This window comes from Aedes aegypti, chromosome 3, assembly GCF_002204515.2.
Source record: "Aedes aegypti strain LVP_AGWG chromosome 3, AaegL5.0 Primary Assembly, whole genome shotgun sequence".
Lineage (NCBI taxonomy): Eukaryota > Metazoa > Arthropoda > Insecta > Diptera > Culicidae > Aedes > Aedes aegypti.
In genome coordinates this window covers 33,952,013-33,972,861 of record NC_035109.1, presented here as the reverse complement: position 1 = coordinate 33,972,861, position 20,849 = coordinate 33,952,013, and the positions used below count along the sequence as shown (strand labels likewise).

The window sequence follows — 20,849 nt, the reverse complement described above, 5'->3', positions numbered from 1 at the left end:
CTTGTTAGTCTGGTAAAATTATAGTAATCCTTTCTAACGTAAACAACAACGATCGAGTTTCACGAGTTTTTGGCGGGTTTTGCGACTAAATCATTTCTTACGGTTTGAGTTGATTGAGTGATTTTGCATCAAAATCTCAAGCGTTAGATTTGCGAAGCAGATCGCTAATGAGTTTGCTCTCACGGGAGAGCGTATTGATTGAGATTTGAGTGTGAGTCTATCAACACTGTCCTTGATTACAGTCATAAATCGATATCGAGTGAGATATAAGCACATTGTTAAAACCAATATTTTGTAATTGCTCTAAATTTGTATAAAAAGCATCATCCTTCTTTATCTTTGTGACATTTACGCTCACACTGCACAGTGGTACACACCCATAGGTCAAAAATCGAAAAATGAATTGCCTTGTTTTTCACTCTCTTACCTTTTCATGGATCGATTATGATCTCAAGAATGTAAAAACTTTAATTTTATAGACGTTCTTGAATAATATTCATAGTAGGGCCATGAAATGGTTGGTAAATGGCTGGGCATGGCGTACCATTGGTACCTCGCGTACCTGAAGGAATAAAATAAACCCCTTTGTGCGGTCCTTAGCCTCTTGCCCAGCAACTCCTATCCCTACCTCCTCGCGGTACTGGCCGGGGTACGAGTAACCTTAGGGAAGATCGGGTAACCAACCCCCGGTGGGAACTTTGGTCGTATGTTGACAGGGAAGGGGGGGGGGGGGTTTGCTTTTGCTTTTGCTTCTGCAAACCTTGAGCGTCTGTACTCCATGTTAGGAGCGGCTCACAACAGCGTCTGTTCCCCATGTCAGGGGCGGCTCTTCATCGTCCGAGTGCCAGAGAAGGACTCTAAGCTAAACTGCGCACTATGGTCCTCTGGAAATCTAAGGGGTTGGTGTCAGGCCCTGCAAGCCAGCCGTAAAAAAATCAAGCAACGAATAATCAACGAGAGAATACGAACCGGGACAATCGGCGAAGACCACAGCGACGTAAAGGGACTAGCGATTGGAAGCTCGGTACGTGGAACTGTAAATCTCTCAACTTCATCGGGAGCACACGCATACCCGGTATGACCTAGAGCAGCTCAAGCAACCGGATGTCGCAGCGGCATACGCGCAGCAACTCGAGGCTGCATTACCGGAAGAGGGTGAGCTGGACGAAGCCCCTCTTGAGGACTGCTGGAGAACAGTAAAAGCAGCCATCAACGATGCAGCTGAGAGCAACGTCGGGTACGTGGGACGGAGTCGACGAAACGGAGTGCCAGGAGGTTTTGAAGGAGAAGAATGCAGCGCGGGCGGTTATGCTGCAGCAAGGGACCCGACAGAACGTGGAACGCTATAAACGGAAACGGCAATAGCAGACCCGCCTCTTTCGGGAGAAAAAACGCCGCCTGGAGGAGACGGAGTGCGAGGAGATGGAACAGCTGTGCCGGTCTCAGGAAACGCGTAGGTTCTATCAGAAGCTCAACGCATCCCGCAACGGCTTCGTGCCGCGAGCCGAGATGTGCAGGGATAAGGATGGGAGCATTCTGACGGACGAGCGTGAGGTGATCGAAAGGTGGAAGTAGCACTTCGGCGAACACCTGAATGGTGCTGAGAGCACAGGCAATGAAGGACGGGACAACGGAGGAAATGCCTTCATCAGTACTGCGGAAGATGGAAACCAACCAGCCCCCACTTTGAGGGAGGTTAAGGATGCCATTCACCAGCTCAAGAACAATAAAGCTGCTGGTAAGGATGGTATCGGAGCTGAACTCAAAGATGGGTCCGGAAAGGCTGGCCATTTGTCTGCACCGGCTGATAGGCACAATCTGGGAAACAGAACAGCTACCGGAGGAGTGGAAGGAGAGTGTATGTCGACACTGATAGTGACGAACTGTTCATATTTGTTTAAATCAATTCATTCAAGTAATATTCCTACCGTGGTCATGATAAAAATCCGTTTCATAATATATTCTTCTTCTTTCTGGCGTTACGTCCCAACTGGGACATAGCCTGCTTCTCAGATTAGTGTTCTTATGACCACTTCCACAGTTATTGACTGAGAGCTTTCTTTGCCGATTGACCATTTTTGCATGTGTATATCGTGTGGCAGGTACGAAGATACTTGTATGCCCTGGGAATCGAGAAAATTTCCTTTACGAAAAGATCCTCGACCAGTGGGATTCGAACCCACGACCCTCAGCATGGTCATAATATATTGTACATTTGAAATAAAAGCATGAAACGAGCTCACCAAATTGAATACCCATCCTTGATTGAGCAGCTGTAGCTACTTTAATCAGCATGTACATTTCACAACAGCAAAAAATCACTCGCGACGCGAAAACATGAACTCGATTGCACTCAGAACGCGTGCAAACTAAAACGAGCAAAAAAAAACTCCGGCGACTCGATGACGCAAAAATAAGCGATTCTGGTGAAGATGAAACGAAGCTAAAATTGAAACCCTCAAGAGCACAAATCTAGAGAGCCAGACAGTGGTTCAAGCTGAAAACCTGGTCGAATGGTCACCACCAGCCCGATCCGCTGTCGGGCTCTTCAGTCTGCGCTCCTGAAAATTTGTGGTTTGGCTTCGATGTTTTTTCACCTGCTGCTTGGGCTTTAACAAAGCACTTCCCAGCAGAACGCGTGCAGAAGAAACCGATTTAATTCCGTTATAGACACTTTTTTCAAAAACTGCACCAGCCGAATCTGCGGAGGCGATGAAAACGTGACAGATCAATTTTCAACACATCCGTTCGCACGCGCTGCCTAATGCGATCTTTTCAGAATTTTCACGTGCCGTCGGACGGGGCTACTTTTAATTCCGGGGGCTACTTTGGACACCCACCTTTGGTATTTATTTGCAGCGTAAATATTAATCTGAGCAATTTTGTGTCTTCAGCACTTTTATTAACCAATGTATGCTCTACCACTAGACATTATTTGTTTTGGAACAATATCAACAATAACAAGATAATCAAGAAAATATTTCAAGAAAGTTAGAATAAATATTCTCAAGGTATAAAACATTGGCTATGCAAATATTGTTGGAATTTTTCCCATGTCGTGGAAAGTTAGTGGGAGCATCACAAAACTATCAAATGGCCAAGTTTCATACAAATTTTGTGGTTTGTTTAGCTTAAAATTGTTGTTTTATTAAAATAATTGATCAAATGTCTTATTTTTAAGACTTTTATTTTATTATAATGTTTTGGTTTGTATATTTTACAACATAAAAAAAATTGAAATAAATATTTGGGATAGTGAATAGACATGAAACACACATGTATCAATACGTATCAATGACAAGTTCACAAAATCATCTTTAAAAAATATTGTCCGTCATATTTTACACGAATTTGCAGTACAAAACAATTGCATCATTCAATTCCTAAAATAAACTACTTTTAAGCCAGCTCTAAACTGCTAAGAAGCTAAACCCATATTACAAAAGCAAACTTTTGCTTCTTTACGACCTTGCAAAACTTTACTTCACAGATTGCGTTGTTGATGAAAATCACTTTTTAGTTACAAGTACTAATGTGATCCTTCTATGTATCGGTCTTATAACAGTAAGAATAGAAAAGACAGTTTTTGTACATAGCTCATTTATCATAGCCGTACCTAGTAGTTACATCGTTCGTTTATGTCAACTTAAAAATTAAGCATTCGTAACTGATAGTTCCATTTAAGATGAGATTGAAAGCTTAAGTTGCATACCACAAACTAAAAATAGTGAATAGCATGTTTCGCAGAAATTTGTTATACATGAGTAAATGTTTCGAGCTTTGCAATTTTTTAAATTATGTGTATCAATGAAAAACGTTCAATAGCATCACATTGGACCATAATCTACAGAATCAGTTTGAAATTTATAAAAAAAAACATTTCATTATCAAATTGTGAAAATGTCCTACTTTTTTGTCTTGAAGGACACACATTTTTTTCGCTATTCAAGCATTTTTGTTATTTCTAGATGGATTTGCCTCATATTTTGCATATTTGTTACGTACATATACAACTTAAATATATGCAAGAATTATCAATATCTATCCAAAATTCTTAGAGTTACATATCCTCAAAGTTGAAGAATGTGGAAATAATGTCAAAAGAAGCCCCGTTTGACGGTACTGGATTTAAATTGTGACAGAATCTTATGTGGATATCTGATAGAACTCTGAATATGATTCATCAGAATATTCGATGTCATTCTAAAAGAATCCACGCTTGGATTTTCAAAAGAATGCTTGGCTAGATTTTGATGTTATTAAATTTTTTACAGAACCTCAGGATAGAATATCAACTAAAAGAATCCTGAGCAAAAAGCTCTCCAACACTAATTCGAAAAGAAATTTCTCCAATAAAATCTTTCTTCACTGATTTTTTTTTGTTGTAAACTTTTGTTAAAAATTAAGCCCACCACATAATGTTATTCCTGAAATTTGACCTATTATTTGTTGAAGTTTTCAAAGATGTCACCAATGTTGTTGAAAAATTCAGTATCAAACAACACGTTGATGCTAAGTCTAGATGCAAATGTGAGAATTTCAAATGCTGTGTTAGTTTGAATATGGCTACTTACTTATCTTTGAAAACATATAGATTTAGATTTTTTATTTTTCGTTGTTCCCGAAAAATGTATTTGGCGTGTTTTTTTGCGGTTTAAAAAAATATAGAAATTAAATGGTATAATATACTAGTTGTAAGGGTTGTGACTCCTTTTTCAGATTCTGGGAAATAAATTTAATAGAAAAGGTGGGTGCAGAACCACTTGGGCACTTCCATGATTCACTTTGGCATGGGGGGTTTTTCTCGGCCGAATCGTCTGAAACTTTGCAATAAGAAGCACTTTAGTATGACGCATGCTGTGGCCGAATATAAGCTTTGTAGCTTTCAAAAAACCCTACTGCCGAAGTGAATCAAAAGTGCCAAGAATAGGATCTGGCTACCTATTTTTTTAATCTTAAACATGTTCTCTTATATCATGATCAGTTTCGTTCCAGAGCGTCAATTTCAATATTTTTCAATATTTATAGGGGGTCTGTAGCCTTGAGGTTACGCTTTCGCTCATAAGCGGAAGGTCATGGGTTCGATTCCCAGCCCCTCCACAAAAAAACCCATCCAGCCACCAGAAGACGCCTCACGCAGGACCGTGCTTTGGGGAGCACATCCATCCTCCGTCAGTATCAGATGGTGACTGAGACAAACTGACCCTCTTCGCAGGCAGCTAGCCTCACTAACAGCAGAGCTCTCTCCTACCTGCTCGGTGTGAGAGTAAAAGAGTAGGAGAGAGTGAAAGTAAGATGTAAATATAGATAAGTTGAAAATAGATCTGTATCGGTAAAGAAGAAGCTACAGATCAACTGATTCCGGCACAGTAGAGGCCACGAGCACAGAGTGCCTTAAAAAAAATCAATATTTGAGATTGTTCTATGAGTTGCATAGCGTAACAAAAATAACATTTTTGTGTGTCTCAAGAATCAAATCATGTGTAAATTTGGGGTTGCTGAATCATATGTCGCTCTCAGAAATGTTTCAAGCAAATCATATTTTGAGTTTCAGGTCGCCAAATTTGTATAAAATATTGGTTTTATTATTGTTCACGTGAAATTTAAACTATGATTTATATACCTTTTTAGTAATCTGACACGGAAAACAATCTGTTCCCGAATAAAAAAACCATGAAAAGACAAAAAAAAATCTCATGAAACCATGAATCCAATTCATATCATGACGATAACACAAAATATCATGAACAAAAACAAACGTTTCCATGAATAGTCCATTTTACAAGACGTTTTTGAACAGCTGATCGCTTGTTCTATGAATGAAATTTTGACAGAAGGCGGTGTCGTAACATGTGAAAGTAACAGCAATATCATCAGTGTTGCCGTTTCATAAAATGGACTATAATAATCATAAACACTCTGGGCGTTACGCGCATCTGTCAGTTTTGTCAGTTAGTATCGATTTGAAAATTTACTACATACTTGGCGATCGGACGTATCAGTGTTGTTCGTAAGAATTAAAAAAAGTTAAATTTCTGAAATTATTGATTTAAATTAAAACTATAGGGGGAGATCCCCCAGCACCGGACAGCACCCAATCCTGACAAAGTCAAAAAATTGAGAAATCATGATCCAATCAAGATGGTGTATTAGTAGCAAAGAAAGCTATTATGGAGACTAATGATTGCGTAGAATAACACATCCTTGAAATATGCACGCCTTTTTAAAAAAGTAGAAAAGTTTCAAAATCTTAAAAAAAATTGACGTATCGACTTAATTCTGAACCTATTTAGTAACTAGGGGAACTGGGGGTAATATGCCCATAGGGGGCAAAACGCGCCACCCTCGATTTGGGCGAACGGTGTGGTTTAGAATACTTTTTTTCACCCTAGGTTATAGAAAATGGATAAAAATGCTGCTCCTAATATATTTTTATGTGTTTTTCTCAAGAAAATCGTAAAAAACGTATAAAAACGTTTTTCGCTATTTTCGTTGCAATTTTGTGCGATCTTCAAGGTCAAATTTTAGGTCGATAAATAACCAAATTTCTGAAACTATCGCCGGGAGCCAACTTATGTACTGTCATAGTTTGTATATGTTGAATTTGTCCTTAAAAAGCTTATTGAAGGACCTAAACTTTAATCAACTCTGGGGGCAAAACGCCCACCCCTATTTCATAACACCAAAACAGCCGTTTGAATTCAAATTCTACCAAACGTAATGCCATATTGAAGTTACGCGTAATTTGGAAACTTACAAATGTACATTTTTCGCATCAGCATGTATACTATTATTGAACAATAACATTTGAACAAACGCCCGGATGTATGCAACCTATAAACAAGCATGATTGTGTGCGTACGTTTACAGCATGGCTAACGCCGAACTGAAGCGGGGCATTTTACCCCGCAAAACAATACATATGCAGTTAAGCAAGCATTTTTTAAAAAATGATTTATAAAACTCAGAAAAGCTAAAATGGATAGCTGTTTCCACTATTTGATAGAAAACATGTTTGTTTATCCGACCATCATTAAAAAAAGAGCATAAAATAATGTTTTTACATATAAAATCGCTGTTTTCCTTAACATGGGCAAACTACCCCCAGTCCCCCTATTTTGAATATGAATAAATACTTTGGATGACGCAAGCATGATCGAACATAATCCTTATTTGATAGTATGATTGTATTTTGTATCATAATTGAAATAAATATGGACAAATTACAATTTTCGTTAGGGGCCGTCCATAAATGACGTAGCATTTTTTCACTGATTTTTTACACCCCCCTCCCCACTCGTAGCATTTCGTCACAAATGGTGGTACTCCCCCCTGGAAAAATACGTAGCAGATCGAGCACCCCCCCCCCCCCCCCCCCTATTTTTTATATTTGTTTTTCTTAGTGACTGGGTTCAAACAAAAAATTGGAATTGAGAAGTTCAATACAAAGTTTGATATTGATTACTGACTGAAATGAAAGGATAATCTATTCTAACAGTTTGATATACAGTAGCGCTCAAAAGTAATTTGGAAAAATCTTAAATAAACATTTTCCTTGGTTTTGGTTTCCAGTTTCTTATAGACCAAATTATATTACTATTGCTGTTCTTACCATAAAAAACATGTTTACTATAAAAAATGTGAAAAAAAATTGTTGGACTGATGTAGCTCGTTACTGTCGAGTTAGGGACCAATATATTTTATAATATATTGAACAAAAATTTCATTATATTAGAAGATTGTTTATTTTTTTAATTATTCGTTGTTAGGAAGTAGATTTCAATGAAGATGATCAAGAAAATATATTAATTTGAAATGAATCATCGTTAATATTATCCAATTTCAAATCATTTTAGCAAACAGTGGCCAAATACATAAAAGATTAAACTTGAAATACCAGTTGCCAAAAACGGAACCGTGCTAGTGTTGTGTACTAGGCAGAGTTTGCGAATTTAATTTTGTGGATTAGATTTCGACTGAACAGACGGTAAGTGGGAAAAGTAGTAGGGATTCAAAAAATGGAGTGCCCGAGAAAATGCGAGTAAGTTAGGTAAGTAAGGCCTATAAAAAAGCCATGGAGTCATAAACGATTCGCACCCATTTTCATGAATAATATTTTTGTTTTCCGGAATTCAGTTCAAGATTCCTAGTTCGATTATATATGATTTTGATATCATAGCCATGGTTTGCTGTCAACGGAAAAAAATCGTAACGCACGGTGTGTGTTACGAAGATAAAATTCATGACTTCGTGAATATTATTGCTGTGTGCGTTTTAAATGCAAATATCAAATGCGGGAACACCAAACGCGGTAAGGTTTTCCACAAAAAATGCGATGTCAAAGATAAATTTTTCTTGCTAAGTCGACGGTGATTGCTAGGTGTCCTGTAATTGTTTTGTGTTACCGCATTTTGAGGATCTTTAATCAAGCTTTGCAGCTCAAATGGAAACAGCAATATTCATGGTGTATTTTCATAACATAAAAACTTCATTCCCAAATCATGACTCAGATTCCAGATTTTGAGAATGGATTTGTTCCCGTGAATCCATCAAGCATGCAGAATGAAAAACGATTAAATTTCGACAAAATCGAATATTTTAACATGCCTGCAGTCTTCATAGAACGTTCATTTCTCTAATTTGACAAAATACAATACTTTCTAAGTCTTAATATATCTCTAAAAAACTTTTCCATTTTGTTGGTAACTATACTTTAATACACGAGGTTTGATTTCTATGGTAAATAAAGCAAATAAATTGCCACATAAGCTGGCAAACTTGCATACAAGTTGACTGAAGCCGTTAAATACTGCATGTTTCACATCCAATATCTTAAAAACTAGACCCTCTATAATATTTTTGATAACGGTAATGGATTCAACAAACCTATATTAATGTAAATAGCGGTATTTCAAGACTTAAGATAAAAAATGTTTCGCAGTGTAATGTAAAGGAAAGTTCTAAAATGCTGATCATCTTGCCCCCGATTTACGGTACCATTATAACAGGCTCGGGCCTCTCCACAAGTTGGCACCTTGGTTCACGAGATGACGGCACGAGCACGGACACCAGTTAGAAGTGCGGTGTGGAGCAGCCTCACACACAAATCACAAATCACAGGTCGCGGTGGTATCTGGCATTGGTGATCGCAGACCTTCGCGGTACCGAGTCGTACCCACTATTGTGGTTCGGTGCCAAGCCCCACATGCCATTATAGGTTGAAAACAACGAAAGGGATAAGTACCATTAACGTGTTATGGTATGTGGAAAAGCCATTCTTCTACGGTTTCAGCGGAGGGCGGGAGAAACGTTAAGGGTGCGTGGAAGATAATGTGATCAATGTCGGTCAGCCAACTAGAACTTTTAAACTGAAACTTTGGGTTCAATTTTTATCAATAGATGGCTTTTGAACTTGAGTTGCGCGCGGTAATATGAAATACTCGGTTCATTTGTCAAGTCAAATTAAGTAACAAATCTTTGAGATTATAAACAAAGGACTGTTGGCCTGTAAGAGAATTTCATCCCAGAGAATGCATTTTATATAGGGATCGTACATATACAGTGTATATTACTATACACTTCCATGCAAAAGTTTGGAGTCACCCTCTAAAAAATGTACAAAACTGTTTTGCCCATATGTCTGTGATTACACGTTCAATTGAGACTCTATGATTCATTCGAAAAGCGATGAGTAAATCCTGTTTCGTAATTTTACCTTCTCACGACCTCTCAAGTGAATCAACTTCTAATCATGAAACGAAAAAAAAAAATCCCAAAAAAGTGTGAAAATTGTTACTCACCTGCACCTTGACGTTCTCCTTGGCGCGTTCCCGGGGCGGTGCCTTCTCCGGGCACTTCTCGAAGATGAGCACCCGCTCGGCCACGGAGCCCCGCGACAGGAACGGCCGGATCGGGCTCGGAATGGTCTTCGCCTGGAACTCCTTCTTCTCGTCGGACGCCGCCGGGCGGCCAAAATCCTTCGGCAGTCTTGTGGTTGCGACATTGCGGGTAAAGTTCGTCGACAGCTTGTGCTGTTCGTGGATCTGGTGAATGCTGAGGATCGGTATGTGGTTCGGCTTCATCGGGACCCCGTTCCAGTGCTTGACCCCGGCGGCGTTGGCGGCAGCGGGATTGTTCGGATCGGTGCCAGCGCCAGCGCTAGTACCATTGGTACCGTTGGTTGTGCCATTGGTAGACCCATTGGCCACTACAGTCGACGAGGTTACCATATCGAGGGGTCGGTTACTACTGTATCCGTAGTCGGGGACGTCCCGGGTCTCCGGGAGGGTGGAGGTTATAACCTCCGGAAGAAGGTTGTCACTGTTGTTGAGAACGGTTCCCGTTTTCAGTGCGTTGATCAGACGTTCCTCTTCCCGCGAAACTTCATCCATAAGTTCCGCGGTATTCTTGGAAATGAAACCGGTTGAGCCGGTGATGCTACTAAGGCCACTGTTACTACTACTACTGCTGCTGGTGCTTCCGGAATTTGCCGAACTGGGTTGATGATTGGCTTTGTCGGAACTGTTTGGTCCGCTGGCCTTCACTACGCGATTCTTCAGCGGCCAGCTAGGAACATGGTTCAGCAAATGGTCCGGTTTGACCGGTGTCTGTGGCTTTTCACGGGGTTTCTCAACGAGTGTATCCTTCAGGACATCTGGAACATTGTTCTTGTTCAGAGTACTAAGGTTATTGTTGTTATTGTTCACCTTGTTCGGTGTAGTGCTGCTTGGCCGGATGTAGTTAGGTTTGTTGATAGGGGAAGTGTTAAGGTTCTGAGCACCGTTTTGTTCGAACTTTTGAAGCACACTCTTGATAGTGGACCCAGCCGAAACCGGACGTCCGGCACCTCGTTTCTGTGCAGCGATCCGAGCCTTGTCTTCGTTGACAAACGAACTGACCAACTGCTCTAGACTGTTGTTGGAGAGTTCGGGTGCCTGTGCGAGTAGTTCGGCTACACCGGAAGTGGACTTCTGGGTTACGCTAGACGAAGAAGACGGCAAGGACGGCGAGCCCGGCGATGCGGAAGAGGTAGCGGTAGTTGTCGTAGGGCTCAAGGTTTTGCTAAAAGCATTCTCACCGTCCGCCGTCGGCAGTTGGCAGTTGAGGATTTCAGTTGGCGCTAGGCCACGGGCCTTCCATGTCTGGTAGATTGCTTCGGCGTGATCGGAAATCTGCTTCGCGATCGCGTCGAGGTCCTCCTGTTGGTGGTTGCTCGACTGACCTTCGGCGAAGTTATGAACACTCGACGAAGGAGACGAAGCGGAGGACTGCTTCGCTGCGGTTGCCATGGTTATACGCACAACAAGAACACACGCGCGCGCGGGTATACACGTATTCAGTATGAATTGTCGCACAATTTTATTTCGATTTCATTGGTTTCCGTTTCGGTTTGATTCCACAGTGCACATTTTTTGTGTGTTGAAAATAAACGAAAGAGGGGAAAATAATTAGAACTTGGATAGCTTGCTTTTCAACGCGCGAAGTCGATTGTGGCAAATGGGCTTGATGTGTATTGATTTGCTTTGTTCACATTAATCACAACAAAAACAATGAACGGTGAACGAGTAAACAGAGAAAACATGGATTCAGCACTTCTCTTCGCTGGTGTCTATTGGTCTTCTTCGCCCAGACCAATGACGATTTTATATTTTACAATGGTGACACAACTACAAATTTCTTCATATTCTTACACATCATTATCCACATCCAAGGAGGTAGTGAAGGCCGATCCGCAGAGGTCGATCCCCGATGATTGGCCGAGAGAACGGTAGCACAATGTGACATTCACAATCACACGCACGTGTTGGTGTGTGTTTGTGGACGTGCACGTGGCTGGTTGGTTAACCGCGGTTCACGAAATCCAGGCAACGCACAGTTTGTGCTTTTGATTGATCGTAGGCGAGCGCACGCACACACACAAACGCAAACACATTTGGTAGAGAGAACTCTCGTTTTCTTTTCTCTTTTCCTGCTGCACCGGATAAATTTTCTTTTTTTCTCTTGTGTTTATCAGCTCATGGTAGGCATTTCCTATCAATTTTGAACTTTTTTCCGGATAAATTTTCTTGGGAACTTTTCATTTCGTTTTCAAACTTTCATTAGCAGCTACAATCACGCACAAAGATAGAGAGAGAAAAGGAGAGGAAACACACAAACACATAGACGAAACATAAGCGGCATAAGTAGGCTGTTTTGGTGGCGTTTAGTAGGCGAGTCCCGGTGATCCATGTGACCCCTCGTCGAGCTCTCGTTTGCCAATTCGAGACGAGGGGTCCGCAAACGGAACGGTGGGGGATTAGCGGACTAGTGAGTGAGAGCAATTCGAGCGAGGGTTAATCACACCATCAAACACAAACACAGATTTTATTTTATCTGAGGGACTGCATGTTATTTACACTCGGAAAAATGACGATTCGTTGTTTGGTCAAGCTGGAACGGTTTCATTACCGATTGTTTTCTTGGGGAAGGGTTTATAACTTTTTTTTTATCTTCTATTGGATCTATGTAACATTGATTCTGTAGGGGAGGTTATTTTTCTCTGATTGTCTGATCCGTTTGATGAGGGGTCACTCTTCTAGGGTGTCCAGTTGGTGTGGGACAGGTCTTCCTTTGATGCACAAAATTACTAATATTCTGCGATTGTTGGTGAGAAAGGGGGGCTAGCACATCACATCAGAGAGAGCGAGAGAGAGTGTAAAGTGTTTGGAAGCGACGAGGGGTGATTCGCACTCACTTATCGAGAACAAATTCTGATAATAGAAATTGAAAGCTTCATTCATCTAGGAGGCGTTGGATTTCTTTGATTTCCGTTGAACAAAAGAATGGGAAACACGAGATTTTCTTTGCGTTTCGGGCGGTTGGGTTTTCCCTTCTTTTTCTTCGCGATTATTTTTCACATTTCATTGAAACTTCTTCCCCACGAGAAGGCGAAATCTTCTTGATTCTTCTGTTTTCCTGCAGCTACTAGTGCAGCATGTTCACACACGAGCTGCCGCCACTTTCTCGAGATTTTTATTTTTAGAACCGCACTTTTCTTCACTGCCGAGGAAAATCGCACCCTATCGAGCGAGATATTTCTTCGTGGCGGAGAATATTCTTCCCCATTAGCACAAACTCGACATGCCGCGGATATTTCACTTGCAATTTTTTTTTCTCTGTTTTCGACAAATAAAAAAACACTTTTTCTTCAATTTTTATTCTTATTTGCGCAAAAAATAAAAATCACTGTATCTCAACGCCTGCTACGCGGCGCTCAATCTCGGAAACTCGCGGACAGCTAGCGAACGATCTCTCACACGTCCTACGAGTGGGATCACACTCTCGCGACTGACCAAAAAATTGTAGAGTAGACCCGTAGTAGGCCGCGGCGCTTCGTTTCGTTCAACTCGCGAACCCTCGCTTCGCTCCCACTCACTCTCCGCTCACTTGGATAGATTGCCGTAGTCTTGACACCAGGAAAAGAGCAGCCTGCTGCGTCGCGACGAGATCAACCCCGATCTGCGATCTAGGATCGCGTACGGAGATTCATCTCCAAGAGAATAGAGACAAGTCCTCACACTACCGATGTCGTTTTAGGGTAATAATAGGCTGTAGAAGGGTCTTCTTGAAAGACTACGCGATCGCAAGCACTACTGAAGGCCTGATGGGCCCTCGAGGGCACGGATCTTGGGAAAGTAATGCTGCTGCGTACCCATCTTCTTTCTACGCCGTGTCGTCTCAACGTCGCGACGGACGGTCGGCGAGGACGTCACGGGTTACGTCGCTAATTAATGGTGCTGGCTGCTGCTGCTTCTTGGCTACGTGACGCTATCCGCGCTGTGCTCCGTAAATTTAGAACTCTGAAAACGCAGAAAGCAGAAAAGGAAAATCGAGATTAGTCGACGTCTAGCTGTAGCATATGGATGGTTATTGGATGAACGGATGGCGGCTTTCGGTTTCATTCGTAGCGACTTTACGATAGGGTGACCTAGAAAAAAAAATCCATGTTCGAAAAGTCATGAAGCTTAACTCTAGAATGAGGGATATGCTTACTGGTAGCATTTTTGTTCAAATCCGTTTTCTAAGAATCGTTCGTTTAGTTAGATCGATTTTTGAAAAATATAATTTCTGATTATTTTTTTTCCATCTTATTGAAAATTATTTCTTAGATTTTATTCTATTAACGCTTTCGCGACGAATATTCACATATAATGTCTATCTGTCTTCGATTGTCCTTAGCCAATGAGTTACATTAACACAACATGCAGAGTACAATTATTTCTAGAGCGTTACCACTTAGCAAGACAAATTTGATCATAGAGTTGAAGAATCGTCCGTCCCAAAAGGGTTAAACTAAGCTTACTATGGTTTAAGCCAGAATGGATTTAAATAAGAGTGGCGTCAATGTCACAATTGGAACAGCGGCAAACTGTCATTTCCATACAAATCCAAGATCTAATCGAGCAGGAGACCTGTAAAAACTGGAACACGACGTCACTCTTGTTTACAGGCACTCTAGTTTAAGCCATGTAAAACATACTTAAGCCACTCTGGTAAGTTAAGTCAGCTGTAAATATTTCTAATTATAAGAACGGTAACAATTATATACTAGTTGTGAACAGTTGGGCTAACTTTTTGAGCATTTATGTAGATTTTTTCAGTGCTTTTACGTATATTTTTTATGGATTATATTGAATTTTCAAGTCAAAAACATCCAATTCAGATTTCTCGTGATTCCTCCCAGGGGTTTTTTTTTAATTAGCCCGGAGGTGCAGAATGACCTCATGAATTAAGATTTGATGGGCATTTTGTTCGTAATAACCGTCTGTCGGGGCATTGAATGATTTAATGCAGTGATTCCCAAAGTGGGCGAATTCGCCCCCTAGGGGGCGATTTTCAATGCTAGGGGGGCGAAAATTTGTAAAACTGAATTTGGGGGGCGAAAAAGCCAGAAAGGGGGCGAAAGTGCTAGTATTAGAAAAATTAATAACTACGGCTTATATCATTTGTAGAAAACACTCATTTTAATGGAAGATTATACTCTTATGCATTTGAAAAATTCCTTATTTTTCATCTGTCTTTGTTTATGCTCATTTTTAAAAAATGTTAGGCAAAACTTGTCAATTTTCAAAAATATAACGCTCGTGTAATGCATTAAATTTTTTTGTGGGTTATGTGATTTTTAAAACATGAATCAGCAACTGAGAGTTTCCTTAAAAATAGCGTGAAATTGTATAATTTGTGGTCACAGTTACATTTCAAATAAATATATCAAAATCGTAAACAAAATATTTTTATGCCGAATTTTAAAGATTAGACAGTTTATGATTTATGATTGATATCTACCTCCTCACGCACCGTTTGTTTGACACTACTCTTTAAAAAAAATATTACCTTTATACGCTAAGTTGCAGTGATGGTAAAGTTTTCTGGATCAACATATATTTCTTTTTAGCTTTGGAATTAATGATAAACCGTCTTCAGTATCGTAAAATAATCATCCAAAATTTCTAAACTTTGTTTCAACAATTTCAGAAAAACAAGTGATTCAAAAAATCTTCATAAGATTGGAGAAATAGGAAATGGGCCAAAATTGTATCGGTGGTCGCTGTTAAGTGAAAATTGCTTCAGAAGCCAGTATTGAACGCATGATAACTGATCGTTTGCTATTATAAATTACTAATTGGTTGATAATTTTTATAATTGTCGATATTAGTCATTAAAAAAGATATGTTGGAAAGTTTTATTTAAGATAGCAAACTAAAGAAAACGAGAAATTTTCTTATTTTGAAAAGTTAATGAATATGATAGCTATTCCATGAATCTTCTATGAATATAAAGTCGAGGATATTTTTGACTTTATATTCATATTCATTCATATTGTTTCTTGGTGATTAAGTGAAAACGTACTATAAGCATTCAAAATACCATTCATTCGTTCGATACATGTAGTATTTGAACTTAACTAAATCATTTGCATAAAATTAGCATAAAAAATCAGAATTGGTAGAGCCCTTGACTTAACTTTAAAAGGCCAAACTTTTCCCTAGTTCAGTCTGTCTGAATACCTACGATATTTGCTTTAAAATCAAAAAGGTTAATATTTATCACATATAAGATATTATTTAAATGATTTTGAAAGTTCAATCATGTTTGTACACTTATGATTAGATGAATATCAAAATCTCAACACAGTTTAGCGATTATTTGAATCAGAAAAAAAAACAAATTATATCAGGGGGGCGATTCTAAAATATATTGACCTCAAGGGGGCGAAAGTCAAAACAAGTTTGGGAAACACTGATTTAATGTGTCCCGCAGAATGTAGTAAGTGCATCTTTTCAAACTTTTTTTTTGAAGTTTTCCATATTTTTAAACCATTACTTCTCATCCAGGCAACCATAAGAAAATATGCTGTCATAAGGTAACTGAACCGTAAGATTTAAAAAAATATTTGTGTTTTGAAATCATTTTGAACAATTTGTATGTACTGTTTTTTTTAGGCTCCACTTACCCCGGGATATCTTACATTTTATCTCGATTTTGAAGTTAATGCTTATGCTTTATTTTATGAATATTCATTCAATTTTCGACATGCGTTTCATTGGTTGAAAAGTTGTAAGGGTGCTATGTTTATGTGTGCTATGTTTATAGAAGGATGGGTTTAACCCTCTAATACCCAACCCTGCCTTTAGACGTCGCACTTTGGAATTTTGTGTATTTTTTCGTAGCTCGGAAATCAAAATGATTTTATTTTTGGCTTAAACCTTGACTCATAACACGCATATAAGAAAAGTTTTTTATGAATTTCAAAACTTCCTTGTATTTTTGAAAATTGTTTGAAAAATTATATTCTTATATAACCTACAAATGCCTGGGGTTCATTTAACGTGTAATATAAAAACTCGAACCTTTTATATTTTTCTACCATCAACTATTCACAGAAGAAGAGCTTGATGGTATTAAAATAATTTCAAACCTGTTTTTCCGTAAATTATACGGAAAGTAAAAAAAATCCAGAAAAATATTAAAAATTTAATACTTTTTAAAGTATTTGAATTTTTATTATTGCCAAAAATCAGTAACTAGAAGAGGCTTCAAAAAAAATGAAAGAGGATAGGGATATTCAAAAATAAAAAATATAAAAATCAAAAACCAAAATACATAGATTTCCGAATAAAAAATGAATCAATGCCCAAAACTTGTTTAGAACGATTTTAGATAACTAAAAATGATATTAAGATCGAAAATAAAAATGTGGGTATTAGAGGGTTAATGGGAAAAGTTTTACACTATGCGACTATACACGAAAAACCTCTTACAAGTGTGGAGGAAGCCTGGAAATGTGCCATGATGCACTTAATATCATCACCTAACCCCAATTGAGATTGATTAAATTAATTTCAACTAAATAATTATTTAGAAGGAGGATTCACATGTTCCAACAAAACTAGAAGATTTTGTTTTAAATTCATGATCAAGAGTATTATATGAGATGTGGGATTGGAAACTCTTTGATTCAGTGTGATATAAATGATGGACATTTATCGCATTCAGTATTGCTATAAACATGTTAAAGAAATTAGCGTAAACTGTCATTGTTAAACATCATTTTATCCTCAGAATTGTTCCATGAATTCCTTCAGAGATATAGGAATTTCTCAAGAAGCATCTATTCCAAAAGGGTTCAGAGATTCCTCCTTCGCCTCTGCATTTTTGTATTCTAAATACAAACTCTATTCTAAGACAGGGTTTCCCAACCGATCGTTTACGAACCCCTAAGGTACCGTGATCTATTCGCAGTGGATGAAGAGTATTGTACCTCGCTTATTTTACAAAAGATCATTATCATTTAAAATAATCATTTTTTCTTTTAAGCGATAAAGACACCGACACGTTAATGCTTCCAGTGGACGATTTGCCCTTTCAAGGAAGCACCACACTAGACAACGGACTAGCATGCAACGCCCAGTGGCACAGTCGAAATAGGGGAAAAGCACTAATTTTCGCCCTACAAGTTTTCTGCGCCAATTTTCTGATTTCTATACAAAGTAGGACTTAATCGTAAGGATGGGTTGAGAATTAGTGCTAGGTCGAAAATTGATGCTTTTCCCCTGCTTTCCTGACAAAAAATTTCCGAACTGAAGCGAGACGGGGTTGGTGGTCTAATGGCTACCGCTTCTGCTTCATAAGCAAGAAGGTCATGGATTCAATCCCCGGCCCGTCCCTTTCCTCGTAATTTGTAGTTGTATCTTTCACTTGCATCTCTCTACCACTCTTAATATATCACAGTTGATCTATCACAGTTTATAGCATTTACTAGAACCCGAGACGGACAGAAATAAACCATTTCCCTACGCTTCTATTCTTTCATCATTATAGGGATCATTCAAATATTATGTAACGCAATAGGGGGAGGTAGGGGGTCTTCCGTAGTATTACAGTCCGAACAACAAATTTAAAATTTCCATACAAAAGTTGTTACGTGGGGGAGGGATTGGGTCTAAAATTAACAAATTTTGCATTACGTATAATTTGAATCATCCCATACCACGCCTTTCCTAACGCCTGATACAAAGGCAGTCTGCGAATCAAACCAGCACCCCATCCCTTCACTCTTCCCGCATGAATTGGCGTAGGAGCAGTGGTATACAGACTAGACTATCGTCACCGTCAAATGGAAAAAGTTGGCGACGAAACTAAAAGAAACATCGTCATCGTCACCAGCGTCGGATGACGATTTGCCGCAGAGATCGAGTCACATAGACTCGGCGTCATGACGAACAAATACGTTTCCTTCGTTATGGGCGAATCTTCAATCGGGAGCACTGAGCCGACTAAAAATATGAATCGTGCCTTCGACAGCTAAGCATTTTTGGAAAAAAAATAAACAAAACAACAAAACGCGTCTGAAATCGAACAAACGATCCTTAAATCGTCAACTCCACGCGCTTACCAACAGAGCTATTGTATAATCATGAGGAGAGCGTTTTCACTTACCAATCCAAGCAATTATGTGATGGCATTCGTTGGTTGGTGCGAAGCAAGCGAATATACAGTAAACGCCTTATTCTTGAGAGTAAGGGTAGCAAGCGGAATGAAGGAAAATTTGCTCGTTGGCGATTTTGGATTGAAGTTAGGGCCTGTTCACAAATTTCATAACGCTGAAGGGGGTGGGTGGGTGTTCTCGAAATGTTACAGCTCATACAAAATTCGTAGAATATTCATACAAAAAGCGTTACGAAGGGGTGGGTGTCAAAGATGGCCATTTCTTCACCGCACGGTGACGAATCTGACGATTGCCTGCCCTGGTGGTATATACGATCTACCGTGGGAGTCAGTTGAATGCATCATCCCTTCCCCTTCCCCTCATTGGTCTGCAGTCAGACGTGGCAGGCACCATTGTTGCCTGAAAATTGAAGATCACCAGCACTTATACACTGAGGGTGTCTGTTAATCCCAAGCAGTCATCTGGTTTATTCCTTGTGTAAGTGCAGCTGATCTGGCGATACTGGAGTAGCAATCACGGACAGACAATGAAACTCAAGCTCAAGAAAAGTATTCCGGACTGAAGCAGGAATGGTGCGGTCCGCACTGTGCACGGGGTTCTAAGGGGCTCCAAAATCAAGGTGGCATTTTCTCATTCTCATTTTCATTGGAAATATTTGAAATACTTGTTTGTCTTGTAGGAATTTATAATTTCATCAGTGATATGTTGACGATTTCGTTTAGAAATATATCTAGGATTTTTTTTCCACAAAAATCTGAAAAGTTTCCTCAGCAGCTTCTTGAGAGAAACATTGTAACAATCTTTGAGGACTCCTCTGAGAAATTTTCTGAGGGAATCATTTAAAAAAACAGAAAATCGATGAATATCATTGGAAAAAGTTATGTTTGAGTATTTCAAGGTACCAAAAAATTCTGGAGGAATTCCTTGGGTAGTCTGTGAAAGAATCATTCATGATACTCATGAAGAAATCTTCGTGTAATTGGCTTGTTTAGGGGTATCCAATTTCTTACATACTCTGAATCTACGTTAAAAATTGAGCCAAAATTTAACGTTTCACAATTTTCCGTGGACTGGAACTATTTTTAAAACACGTTTGAAATTAGTATGGAAATCACTTTTGAATCTTACCTCGGCAAATTTTACTTACCAAATGAAGCAAACTTAGTCGGAATACTTGAGAAATCTTCATCGAAAAGCGATTCCTGTCCAGTCTCATTTTGGTTTCATTCTTCAGACTTTAAAGCTACTTTTTTTAGACGCTTAGTCGTATTCAGCCCTGAAGTTTTTGTATCGATATGTTACGCTTCATTAATTGACATTTTGATTAAAATTAAAAACTTTGAACGATTAAACGATAAACACAAGGTCCATTATTTTAAATCCCAAACTATGATGTTGATTGAAAGTATATTATTGTTTGATTAATTAACTTGTCATTTGGCACATACAAATACTTGGAAGGTCCCCCGAATTTGATTCCGCACCGTGCCCCAAAAACTGTAGCTGCGCCACTGAAGTTATCCTTGGAAGACTTCTGCACCAAGAGACTGGCAGCACTATACCAACCAACACGATGTTGCCGTAGCAAACATTAGAAGGCTCAAGCTGACAGCCAGCCCCAATGCACAGTGTTGTGCAGTTTTGATGCTGGCTATGCTGCACCACTGAAGTAATCCTTGGAAGACTTCTGCACCAAGGGACTGGCAGCACTATACTAACCAACACGATGTTACCGTAGCAAACATTAGAAGGCTCAAGCTGACAGCCAGCCCCAATGCACAGTGTTGTGCAGTTTTGATGCTGGCTATGACAACATCACAATCTGACAGTCCCTTGTTCTGCACAGCTACTTGACAAATTT

The 20,849-nt window shown here is 39.3% G+C and overlaps 1 protein-coding gene across 25 annotated transcripts in view; it reads right to left on the bottom strand.

Annotated features, from left to right (window-relative positions):
* Positions 1-20,849, bottom strand: part of LOC5577684 — a 245,090-nt gene that overhangs the window by 120,979 nt on the left and 103,262 nt on the right. For 9 of the 25 annotated variants that reach the window (XR_002501267.1, XR_002501269.1, XR_002501268.1 and 6 more), the window contains exons 1-3: positions 12,396-13,684; positions 11,691-12,105; positions 9,801-11,275 (exon numbers count right to left, since the gene is read on the bottom strand). Coding sequence is in view for 22 of the 25 variants with exons in the window: in XM_021849758.1 (XP_021705450.1) it covers positions 9,801-11,275; positions 11,691-11,784 (1,569 nt within the window). In the remaining 3 variants the exon portion in view is untranslated. The other 16 variants (XM_021849752.1, XM_021849753.1, XM_021849754.1 and 13 more) reach the window with 12 other exon arrangements.